Below are 11,440 nucleotides of genomic sequence, written 5' to 3'. Positions count from 1 at the left end.
TCGTTAAATGAAAATATGCTTATATTAGCCAAATGATAATAATAATAAATTAAATTATTCCCTAGGAAACGCAACTGACAAATTAGAAACTTTTATTCTTTGAACTCAATATAAAATTTATACAAACAAAAATACTAATCTTTTCTTTATTTTATATTATTTACTCTGGGGAGAAAAAGACACAGGAACTTAAAATATATTTGGCAACACTGGGTTGCATACCATTGAATTACAAAATAAATATTACTCAGAGAAATAATATTTCAAATACTATTGTAATACAAGGACCCAAATACGCTATCCTCGTCTAATCATTTAAAGAATTTATTCGACGCGTCTATGCACGTATGCACCAAACTCTGCGACGTACGCCGAAGAGATTCAACTTATTATGACAAAATAACTCAGGTTTAATTATTAATTAACTATTTATCGCGATCAACTCTATTGAGGGTTCAGCGATAGCCGATGGCAACAAATAAAAATGCAATTGAGTTACCGACGTTGACAATAATTCACTTCTGGAGCTTTTAAATTATAAGTAATAAGTAAACTGTACTTTCAATTTATACAACAAAATATTAATTAACCGAATTAACTTTCTTTACTCTTTAATTACGGTAACTGGGCTAGAACAATTTTATAAAAATATACGGACAACAATACGTCCTATATTTACAATATCCCGGTCCTCTCTGACTATTTTTCGTGTTGGTTTTCCGAGGAATAAGTATCACTCACGGTTTATCCCCTCTAATGACCTTGGACCCGAAATTATTCATTAAAATAAAATATTTAAATCTGTTAATATTCCAAAACTACCCTTTTTTGTACTATATTGTTTATAGCTTTTACAATTTTTGCCAGCCCCAAATTTCCACATTAACATTTTTTGGAGATGCCATTTCAAATTGAGCGAGACCGTAATCATAATTTTCGGTGGCCGTGAATAAGTTTTCGTTAAAAAGGCACTTTTTGACTTGACTAAAGTAATGATAACTAATTGAACCATAGTCAACTCTCATCTTTTTTAATAGTACTGCAAAACTTACTAGTCACTGTACTAATAATCACTAGTAAACACTTATTAACATGAATTTTCAATAGTATTCATAAGCGTTCATTAGTTATTTCCCTAAGAGTATACTTATAAAATATATTTTCTTCAAGTATTGTTTAAATATTTCGTAAAAAACTTGCTGAAGGACATTCGTAAAGTTACTTCGTTATAACAATAGTACTAAGGTATGCTTAAAAAATTTAACTTAACTGTTTAAACTCACAAAAAAATGCATTTGAATAATATTAGTTTTTTTTTTTTTTTTTTTCAATTTAAAAAAAGAACCTAAACAAAAACAATAAAAATGATTGACGATTTTGATTTCATCATCTTTAGCTTTTGTACGTTGATAAATATAACTGTCCGTGGCAACATTGCAGCACTGCGGCGTATTTATTACGATGTAACCCAAGTCGTCGAATTACATTAGATAACTTATCTAGGATAAACAACTCGAAAATAAAATTACAATTACTAACTATGAAATTTGTAAACAAATAAAAATTCAAATCTAATTTATATAACTTTTCCTTTAATGTAAAATATAGCAAAGTTGGGAACATACTGTGAAAATGAAGAAGATTGCAGTGATATATTGCATGCTAAGTGTTCAACGGAAAAACAGTGTGTTTGTAGAGAAAATAATCTTGAATTAAATAAAACATATTGTGGTCCATTGTTGGGAGCATTTTGTTGGAAAAACGAAAAATGTGCAACTAATAATGCTATTTGTATTGACAGTCGATGTCAATGCGATGAAAATTATCAACAATCTAATGATCAATGCTTGCGACGTAAGTATGCATTACTCTTATCTCAAATATAAAAATTACAATACAGTCGAGTATCATTGACTTGGATAGCTAGTCTATGAGATAGCGGAAATTTCCTGGAGATTTTGACTAATCGAGAGCTCTTTTTCCTTTAAAAAGTAAACTACAATGCATGCACTCTTATATCCATATAGACGTTATAAGAACATACACAGACAAATACAAATGTATAGCATCAGGTGGATCACAGCGAACTTCGTAGTCAGGCTAAAGATTAAAGTTCGAAGTTAATTGAATTTGACTGTATCAAGCAGTGGACGTCGAAACAATATCCGGGCTCACAAATCGTTATTCTAGATTTTTACTCGAAAAACATTACTTTCTAAGTTTATTAGTATTTTTTCTAAAGACTTGTGATGACTTCCTTAGTAAATCTGATTCACGCTGGATCATGGTAAGCCGTCGTAGAGATCAAAATTTATTATTCATTTTCTCTTTACTTACTCAAAACATGAAATTTTAAAATGGACAAAAGTTTTGCTTTTTATCTTGTTTCAACTTTTAAATATTTAAAGTTTCTTGTAATAATAGTTTTGTCGTTTAGTATCATAATGTGGGGCTTGTATCAATCCTTTAATACATATATTCAGAATATTATATACAAGCATTTTATTAGATTTTTATTATTAAGTGAGTGACGGACATCAACTGTAAAACTTAAAAATATAATAATTGAAACACTCAAAGCCGATAGTGGACCAGCGTGAACTGGGTGTGTGATCTGTCTAACCTGGGCCTGTATGGACTTATGGTAAATAATGTAATTAACATTCGCGTTATAGGTTTTAAACATGAATATTTGACTATTTATAATGTTAAAGATTTAAATTTATTAAAAACATTTGATATAATGAACTTATTAAGGTTGTAGTCTAGTTCATCGGTTATAAAAAGAAGACTATTAATGGAAATTTCTTATGAGCTTACTCTGAAAGATAAGTATATAAAAATTATTAGAAGTGACAAATGAAGTATTAATTACAAAAAAAAAAAAAAAAAAAAAAAAAAAAAAACAATTTGTCAATTTTCTCCAGTTTTTCGACACGAAATTCGTACTTAAACGGAAATTCATAATTTGAATGCAGGTCAGCTCTCACTAGATATCTCGGCCACGGCTTATCTGAAACAAAGGTACCGATCTATTTTAGAATGGTCATTACAATAGCTACAAAACCGACTATTAATATTAATTTTTAACTAATTTCGTTAATATTAATGATCAAAATAAAAAAAAAATTGGAATAATTGTTTCTTGTTCTGTTATTTGTAAAAATAAATGTTTAAAAATGATAATAGTCTATATCATGAGTACTTCTAAGTAGAATATATTGTTGAAATTTCAGAAAAATCGACCTACCAGTTTCGGAGAAATTGTGCGGGGCAACCGAAAAAACGCTGTTTTAAGAAAAATGCGTCTAAAATTTTAAAAGTTTAAATTTTTTACAAAACTTTCGTTTGCTGCTAACAGACAGCACTTGTTCACATCAACTAGACTACACCCTTAAGTATAATAGTATTTGTTAAAAAAGAATAATAAAAATACTTAAATAAATATATCATTTTTTTGTGTTACTATCACAACGGTCAACTTGATCTCTGTCTTCTGCTAAACAAATTCGGTTTTCACTAATTTAATATTTATTTTTGATTATTTAACTAAACCAGTGTTATAAAAGACACTAAAGAGTAACTTTTTGATAGTTTTAGAATTTAAAATTATAACGTAAACCGTTTTTCTTTTCACGACGTAGACGTGAAATAAACCCGGAGTCGTATGTGGTCACCCAAGTATATTAAAAAAATCATAAATAACAATAATAATTATTACTAAAAATAATAAATAATTATAAACAAACTAAAGATGTGCCTGGACCAGCTCCTCAGGCTGGGTTAGTGCACGAGGGCGCCAATCCGTTTTTACAAAACGGACAAAACTAATAACGATCAGGGGAGAGATCACGGGACCAAATCTTGAGCGAGAATGTATGGCACCAAGCGGAATGACAACCAAACAAATATATTATGAATAAAAATAATAATGAGGAGTAATTACTACTAAATATATCCAGGAAACAAACAAATAAATATTGGCTATCACTGGGTTCCTTTTACTAAATTATCCAATTCAAAATATATTTAAATAAACTCAACAAATGGTTACAATAATAATCAATTCAATTCAGATAATATTATTAAATTATCCACTGGAAAAATTACAAATTACAAACTTTTACCCAATATAATTAGTATACTTAATTCTTCATAATAAATTTTTATTAAATAATAATAATAATCTTTTCTTATTTTAAATTATTTAACTCTGGGGAGAGAAAGACGTGGGTATTCCATATATGTGGCAACACGCGGTTGCATATCATTAATTCATGAAATAAATTTTACCCAGAGAAATAATATTTTAAATACTGAAATATAACATTAAAATAATACGTCAAAATACTAGCGTAAGACAAGGAGCTACATACGCTATCCTTGTCTAATCTCTTAAGGAATTTCCTCGACGCGTCTTCGTACATATGCACCCAAATGCCGTGACGGATGCCGAATATATTCAACTTATTACTACAATAACTTAGGTTCAATTTTCTATGAAACAAATAGCGCGATCAACTCTACTGAAGGACCAGCGATAGCCGATGCAACAAATGATAACACAATTGACTTACCGGCGTTGATAAAAATTACTTCTGAATCTATTTAACCACAACGATATTCAAACTATACTTTTGACTTAATATAATAAAAAACTAATTATTCAAATTAAACAAACTTTAACTATTTAATATCACAGAATTACGGCAACTGGGCCAGAACAATTTGCTCAAAAATAATCACGGACAACATGTCCTACCTTCACAAAATCCCGGTCCTCTCTGCCTATATCTTTCCTTGATTTTTCCGAGGGAGGGTAATCACTCACGTGTTATCCCCTCTCATGACCTCGGACCCGAAATTATCAATTAAAATAAAATATATAAAATTGTCACACGACCTGAGTTATATCATAATAATAAATCGAATAATATTTCCTATCAATAAACATAAACATAATCGGTACTATCTCTTTCAAATAATAAAATAATAATTAATTTAGTGCACCACGTAGCTGGATAAAAATATTGATTTTTATCCCCACTATATCGACTTACTCTCCCTTCGGTCGATATTTTCATCTACAACATACGCGCACGTGTGCTACTAACTGAAATAAAAATATCGATTAAGTACATAAAGTCAAAATAATTATCAAAACATATATTTAAACATAATAAACAATAATATCAATAAATCCATATTTAAATCATACTAAAATAATCGATCAAAATAATATAAATATTTGAATAATAATAAATTATAATAAATAAATGCGCTTGATTTGATCTAGGAGGTGTTGTCAAATTCAGGACGAGATGGAAAAGCGCGCGCAGCGATTCACGTTTGAATCGCTACGTGACAAATTTATAAAAAAAAAAACGTGATAATAAAAAAAATTTTTTTTGTTATGATTGCGGTTCCTCAAACTTCAGTCACGATAAGTCGCGGTAACGTATTGAATCATCATGATTTAGCCTGAATCACGATTATTTGCCGTGCATGCGAGTGACTCCAGTTTGAAATAATGTTATATTACACAAAACAAAAAAAAATTTACAGTAATCTCTGTGATTTCTATTTACAGTACATGATTTTTTTTATTGTTATGATAATTATCCTTACAAATTAAGGTTCATTGTTCTAATTATGACTTCAAAATATGTCAAAAGGACAGTAAACTCACGGTTATGTTACGGTGCGCTTACATGGTGGTTTACCTTAAATTACAGTGGATTTCGGTAAAATTAATGAGATTTACGGCAATTTACAGTGAATTCTAATAAATCGGATTCACCAGGTTGAGTGTATTTAGCGTACCTAAGAAATCGTCCAAATTGAATGTGGTTAACAATTACATAGATTGATTCAATCTATTTTGGAAAACAGTCGATAACCATAATTACTAGGTTTTTATTGAACGATATAAATCTAAAAAAGTGGCTCGTAGATTTAATTAATTTATACTAGATTTAATTGTTTATTTACTATTGCAGCCATAATAGGTTCATACTGCAAAAATGATAAAGAGTGCGAACAAATAAAGTTCGCAAAATGTTCCCAATTGAACATTTGTATTTGTTCATTAAACACAATATTAATAAATGGGTCATCATGTCTACCACTATTAGACGTACCTTGTAGAGCAAATGACCATTGCAAAGTCAATAATTCAATATGTGTCGATAATAAATGTCAATGCCATGATGCAAACTTGCGCCACTCTAACCATGAATGTATAATATGTAAGTTTGATTCACATACAATTAAAGTAAAGTAAATGATAAGAATTGGTATGATATTGATAAGACGTTCCAATCCGCGTGTTTATTAAGTTCGTCCTCGAATCGAGTAGATTATTACACACTCAGGTTGGGATGTTCCACCTCTCTTCCTTGGCGCATAATATACTATGTTTTTCAAATTACTCTTTATCATTATTTTTTTTTTCTGTAATACAGCTTCTTTAGACATGGAATGTGAAACTAATTCATTTTGTGAAAATCTTGTACGCCATTCAATATGCTCTAAACATAAAAAATGCATATGTGATTTTAAAAATTATGTCAGAAGGAAAAATGAATGTATTCTCGCATTCAACGTAGAATGTTCAACTGATAACGCGTGTGCAACAGTCAATGCTGTATGTATTAATAAAAAATGTGAATGCAAGCGCAACCATATTTATCAAAAATCAAAATGTGTTCCAAGTACGTAAGCTTATCACCCCGAAGGTAACTATCCGATGCATAATGTATTTAATTCACAATTTATGATTTTAATTTTAGTATATTTGAATGAAACTTGTCATACACATTCAGATTGCGATAAAATGAGATTTACAATGTGTTCAACAAATAACAAATGTGCATGTCGCGATAAATACACTGCCATAAACAAGACAACTTGTGCGCCATCTTTAGGGGCAGCTTGTACGGCAGGAATACCGTGTAGACCCGATAATTTAATATGCATTGACAATATGTGTCAATTTAAGACGAATGTCTCTAGTCAGTCAAATCATACAGATGTACATGGTAAGTGCCCTAGAAGTATTATCTTAAGCAAGTAACCTGACAAATATCCTTCAGCAAGTTTCTTACCAAAGACTTAAACAAGACTTGAGAAAAATGTATTTTATAAGGATGGTTGTTGAAGATTTCATCACAACTTGCTTAAGATTCTTGTTCAAGACTTATGGATATCTAAAGAAACAGTTTGCAGCAATTCTTAAGCAATAAACGTATAATATGATTTCGTTATGTAAGAGTTGCATCAGAAGTGCTTAAGATATCAAGTTTTTATGTATCAATGTCTCTCCATGCTTAAATGCAGATCAATAGCAAATTCAGTGGTCCTCTTTTGAATTCAAAGTGCTACATATTAATTATATCATTACTCGATAAAATTATATCGAACATTAAGTGGGTGCCACTGAATTTATTATACTAATGCAGAGCAGTCGGTTCACGAAGTATCTTACCTTAAACTTGTACACTGTAAAAAATTTCATGGACCCGGTGTGGTGTAAATGCATCGATGTAAAAATTTTGGTGTGAAAATTACACCGAATCCCGTGTGAAATTTGAGCAATGTGAATTTTTATTTTTACACCACCAAACGTGTAAATGTATAAATGTAAGGAAAGGGAGTAGGGTAAATTGGGCCCACCAAAATTTTTAACATGAGAAGTGTTGAGACATGGAGGGGTAAAATGGTTCACCGAGGCAAAATGAGCCACTGATGCAAAATGACCCCCCCCTCCAAATTCTTAACATGAAAAGTGTTGGGAGGGGGAAGAGTAAAATGGGCCACAGACGCAAAATGGGTCCCTTAAGAACAAAATTTTCAAATTCTCAGTTTTTTTACTTATTTTACTTTTTTTTACTATCTTGGTAAGTTTTTAACTTTAATTTTTTCTGTCCATTAAAAATAAAAAATTAAAAAATGTTGGCAAAATAGGCCCCTCTTAAAAATTTTTTATAATGTGAGTTTTTTAGCTTGTTTTACTTTTTTTTCCTTTTGCTGAGTTAGTTTTTAGTGTTAATTAGCTGTGGATATTAAAATTAAAAAATCCTGAAAAGTTAGGTAAAACAGGCGCCAACATATGCTTCTCGCTTGTTTTATGTTTTGAAACTTTTTGCTATGTATTTGCTATAAACAAGAGTTGATAGTGAAGATTTAGACCTCAATATAACTAAATTCAAAGTTTTCTGTTTAAATACTAGTCGATTAATTAAAAAAAATTGAATTTTCGAGCCAAAACATATAATTTTTCAAATAATCCCCCCTTACCATAATTCTTCAATCATTTCTGTTGAAAAAATTTTAGGAACCCGTTGGCTAAAAGATATTCATCGGTTTTCAAAGTCCGGACAGCACATTTTACCACCCCTTCCCCCAATACTTTTCATGTTGAAAATTTGGGGAGGGGGATTGTGCCTCAGTGGCCTATTTTGCCCCGGTAACCCATTTTACCCCTCCCCGTCCCAACACTTTTTATGTTAAAAATTTTGGTGAGCCCAATTTGCTTCCAAATATTTCGAGGCATCAAAAATTTTAGGGGGTCCATTCCCCTCCCCCCCACCAACCCTTCTCTTACACTTATACATTTACACGTTTGGCGGTGTGAAAAATAAAAATTCACATTGCTGAAATTTCACACGAGAACGGTTTAATTTTCACACCAAAATTTTTACACCGATGCATTTACACTACACCGGGTCCATCAAACTTTTTACAGTGTACAAGACTAATGACGTTGATAAGCTAAAAACTAATGATGCAGATTGACGTTAATCTTCCTTAAGAATACTCTGTCGAAAAAATCCATCTGGCATCCATAGAAACCCATATAGAGAATTATAAGTTTGTGTAAGAATCCATTGAAATTAGTACAGAAGTGTATGTATTTGTATCAGAATCCTTGTAGGAAACCACGGATATCTGAATTCACATATGGCAAATCTATATATGAAACTGTGATTATCTTGATTTCCATGTAGGATCTTCACATAGGAAACGAGATACCCAGATTCTCATGTAGGACACGGTCATAGAAAACTGTGGGTACTTAAATTCAAATATAAAGACTTGACATAACAAGTAGGATATATGGATTTCTTTTGTGGGAAATTCATAAAGGAATCTACGATTTTATAGAAATAATTTAAATAGGATCCGAGGTGCCTGGACTTCTATGTCTATCGTCTATTGATATGCGAATGTTAATAAAAGAACAGATCTATCGGCAGAATATTTTTTTTTCTATCAATCGGTTTGTTTCAATAACGTGACACGTTTTAATAATTTTCATAATTCCTAATACATACAACATTCCCATGTGGATTTTGACATAGTGCAGATTTCCATCGGAAATCATCGTAAACGGCTACATGGAAACCCATACTCAACTTCCATATGGATTTGGCATGTGATAATCTATATCGGGATATATGCTGGATTCCTAGAGGGAACTATATGGCAGCCAAAAATGCCATGTGGGAACCCACATAGGAATTTACTCTGGATTCCCATACGGATTTTTTTGATAGAGTACTACTAGAATGCAATCTTTAACGTTTAAAAATATCAGTGAATTATAATAATTTCTTCTGAATTTTATTTAAGTTGCATTAGGCAGCACATGTCAATCAGATGCAGACTGCGCGACTATTCAAAATTCGGGATGTTCGTTCGGCAAAAAATGTGTCTGTAATGTCAATACTTTAGCGAGCAATAAATTTAGTTGTTCTTCGACTTTGAACGGACTGTGTTCCAGTGATAATCAGTGCTATCTTAATTCATTTCATTGTTTGAATAATAAGTGTCAATGCAAACAAAATTATACGTTAATATCCGTAGATCGGTGTGTCGAGAGTGAGTAGGGTTTTTTTTTATGCTTATTAATTGAAAAATTATCACTATAAAGAAATGAACATGAGTTATTTAAATTGTTTATTTATGAATTTTCTATTGCAGATCGTCTGCTATATTCGTGTAGTAATCATCTTGATTGTAGTGATCCTTGGCATTCATATTGTTCACATGATGGCAAATGTGTTTGTCAATCGAATAATATTGCAATAAGTATATCTACATGCCTGCCCACATTACGTGGGAATTGTTGGAGGGATGATCAATGCATGACCAAGGACTCTGTTTGCATTGATTTTCGGTGTACATGCAAATCTAATTTTATAGCTGTCGCTGAAAATCTATGTATATCTATTGATTAATCAAGACGATGTTTAATTAGAAATCAATAACGCTCTTTTTAAGGGATATAGGTGATGGAACCTTTTCAGAAATATACCAATAATTTTTTCTTAATATGATGATATTATTAATGCCAAGTGTTACATTCTGCCTTTTTCACTTATGGAACAGAATAGTTTTTAATTTACCAGTTTAACGTCGTTCGGGTATCGATAGATCCCAGATGCGTCAAGTCGTCGATTATTTTATTAATTATAAGTTTATTTAATTTTCACCATTTAAAAATGTTATCCCGATCGATCTCCATCTAATTTATAAGGATGTGAGATTTGGGGAATCCTCGACAGCTGGTGCAGCGTCAAGGCCCGGATAAATTAGTAGGTCGCCGGTGTCAGCGTTCCTAATAACAGGACAGGAGGTAAGGACCGCCGGCGTCAGCGTTCCCCAATGTTCAGGTGAAACTTTTGGGGACCAACGGCACCCCAATATAAAGGGTTAATTGATTTAGAATTAATTGCAGTTTTTTTATGGAGTGCAAAACAGAGGAGGTTTGAGCTCTCCCGGACCGAAAAATTTGACCTGAGTTTAGTCTAATTAGACTATTTGATCTGATTTTGATCTTTTACAAAAATTTTAAGCTGTTTTCGATCTGTTGTTTCAAAAAACAATTGTGTTACAGACGAATGAAACTAGATTAATTCTTTAACTTTAAAAATTTTAGTTCTGAAAATTTGCAAAGACAAAACTGGATTAAATCATGGACTTATAAGATTTTAATTTATGGGCATTATTTATAAAAAAAATATTAAGCTACCGAATTGATTACGTTTTGTTTACTATTTACTTAGTATCTTTTGTTTAAAAATGTCGGCAGTTAGTGAAACCTTGATAGCTTAATTTTTAGTAGTCTTGACAGAATATTTATAGCATTGAATAAAAATGATAAAATAACTCTTAAATTATCAAGAAATTTTTCTTATTTGCTGTGTTACGTTCAGCTAAAAATTCTAAACATCACATTTGATTCATAAATTTTATCTCACATTTTAAATTTCTATTCTACAATAAAAAGTAATTTAGAGACCAAATTTTATTTTTATCTCTATTTTTAGTTTTATTTTTATTTTTTTAATGTTAAAGAGATAAGGTAGTTTAAAAAAAATGCTTTTAAAAGATTAGGCTTGTTTGTTCTGGTGTTTGTTGAAATGCTAGAGCAAGC

The 11,440-nt window shown here is 30.9% G+C and overlaps 1 protein-coding gene across 1 annotated transcript; it reads left to right on the top strand.

The window, feature by feature from the left end:
- Window positions 1-1,682: 1,682 nt before the first annotated feature.
- On the top strand, window positions 1,683-10,241 carry LOC103572286 (prion-like-(Q/N-rich) domain-bearing protein 25). Its single transcript, XM_008550815.2, has 6 exons — window positions 1,683-1,854; window positions 6,000-6,248; window positions 6,465-6,713; window positions 6,792-7,040; window positions 9,634-9,882; window positions 9,985-10,241. The coding sequence occupies exons 3-6, from the start codon at window positions 6,476-6,478 to the stop codon at window positions 10,239-10,241; spliced, it is 993 nt and encodes a 330-aa protein (XP_008549037.1). The 5' UTR covers window positions 1,683-1,854; window positions 6,000-6,248; window positions 6,465-6,475.
- The last annotated feature ends 1,199 nt before the right edge of the window (window positions 10,242-11,440 follow it).

The sequence above is a fragment of the Microplitis demolitor genome, chromosome 10, assembly GCF_026212275.2.
Source record: "Microplitis demolitor isolate Queensland-Clemson2020A chromosome 10, iyMicDemo2.1a, whole genome shotgun sequence".
Lineage (NCBI taxonomy): Eukaryota > Metazoa > Arthropoda > Insecta > Hymenoptera > Braconidae > Microplitis > Microplitis demolitor.
The sequence above is the reverse complement of the archived record's forward strand: the minus strand, read 5'-3'. Positions and strand labels throughout refer to the sequence as shown.

Coding starts and splice junctions, on each gene's coding strand:
- LOC103572286 (XM_008550815.2), top strand. CDS start 6,476: ATGGAATGTGAAACTAATTCATTTTGTGAAAATCTTGTACGCCATTCA. Junction 6,714..6,791: donor AAAATCAAAATGTGTTCCAA/GTACGTAAGCTT, acceptor TTTTAATTTTAG/TATATTTGAATGAAACTTGT. Junction 9,883..9,984: donor CGTAGATCGGTGTGTCGAGA/GTGAGTAGGGTT, acceptor TTTCTATTGCAG/ATCGTCTGCTATATTCGTGT.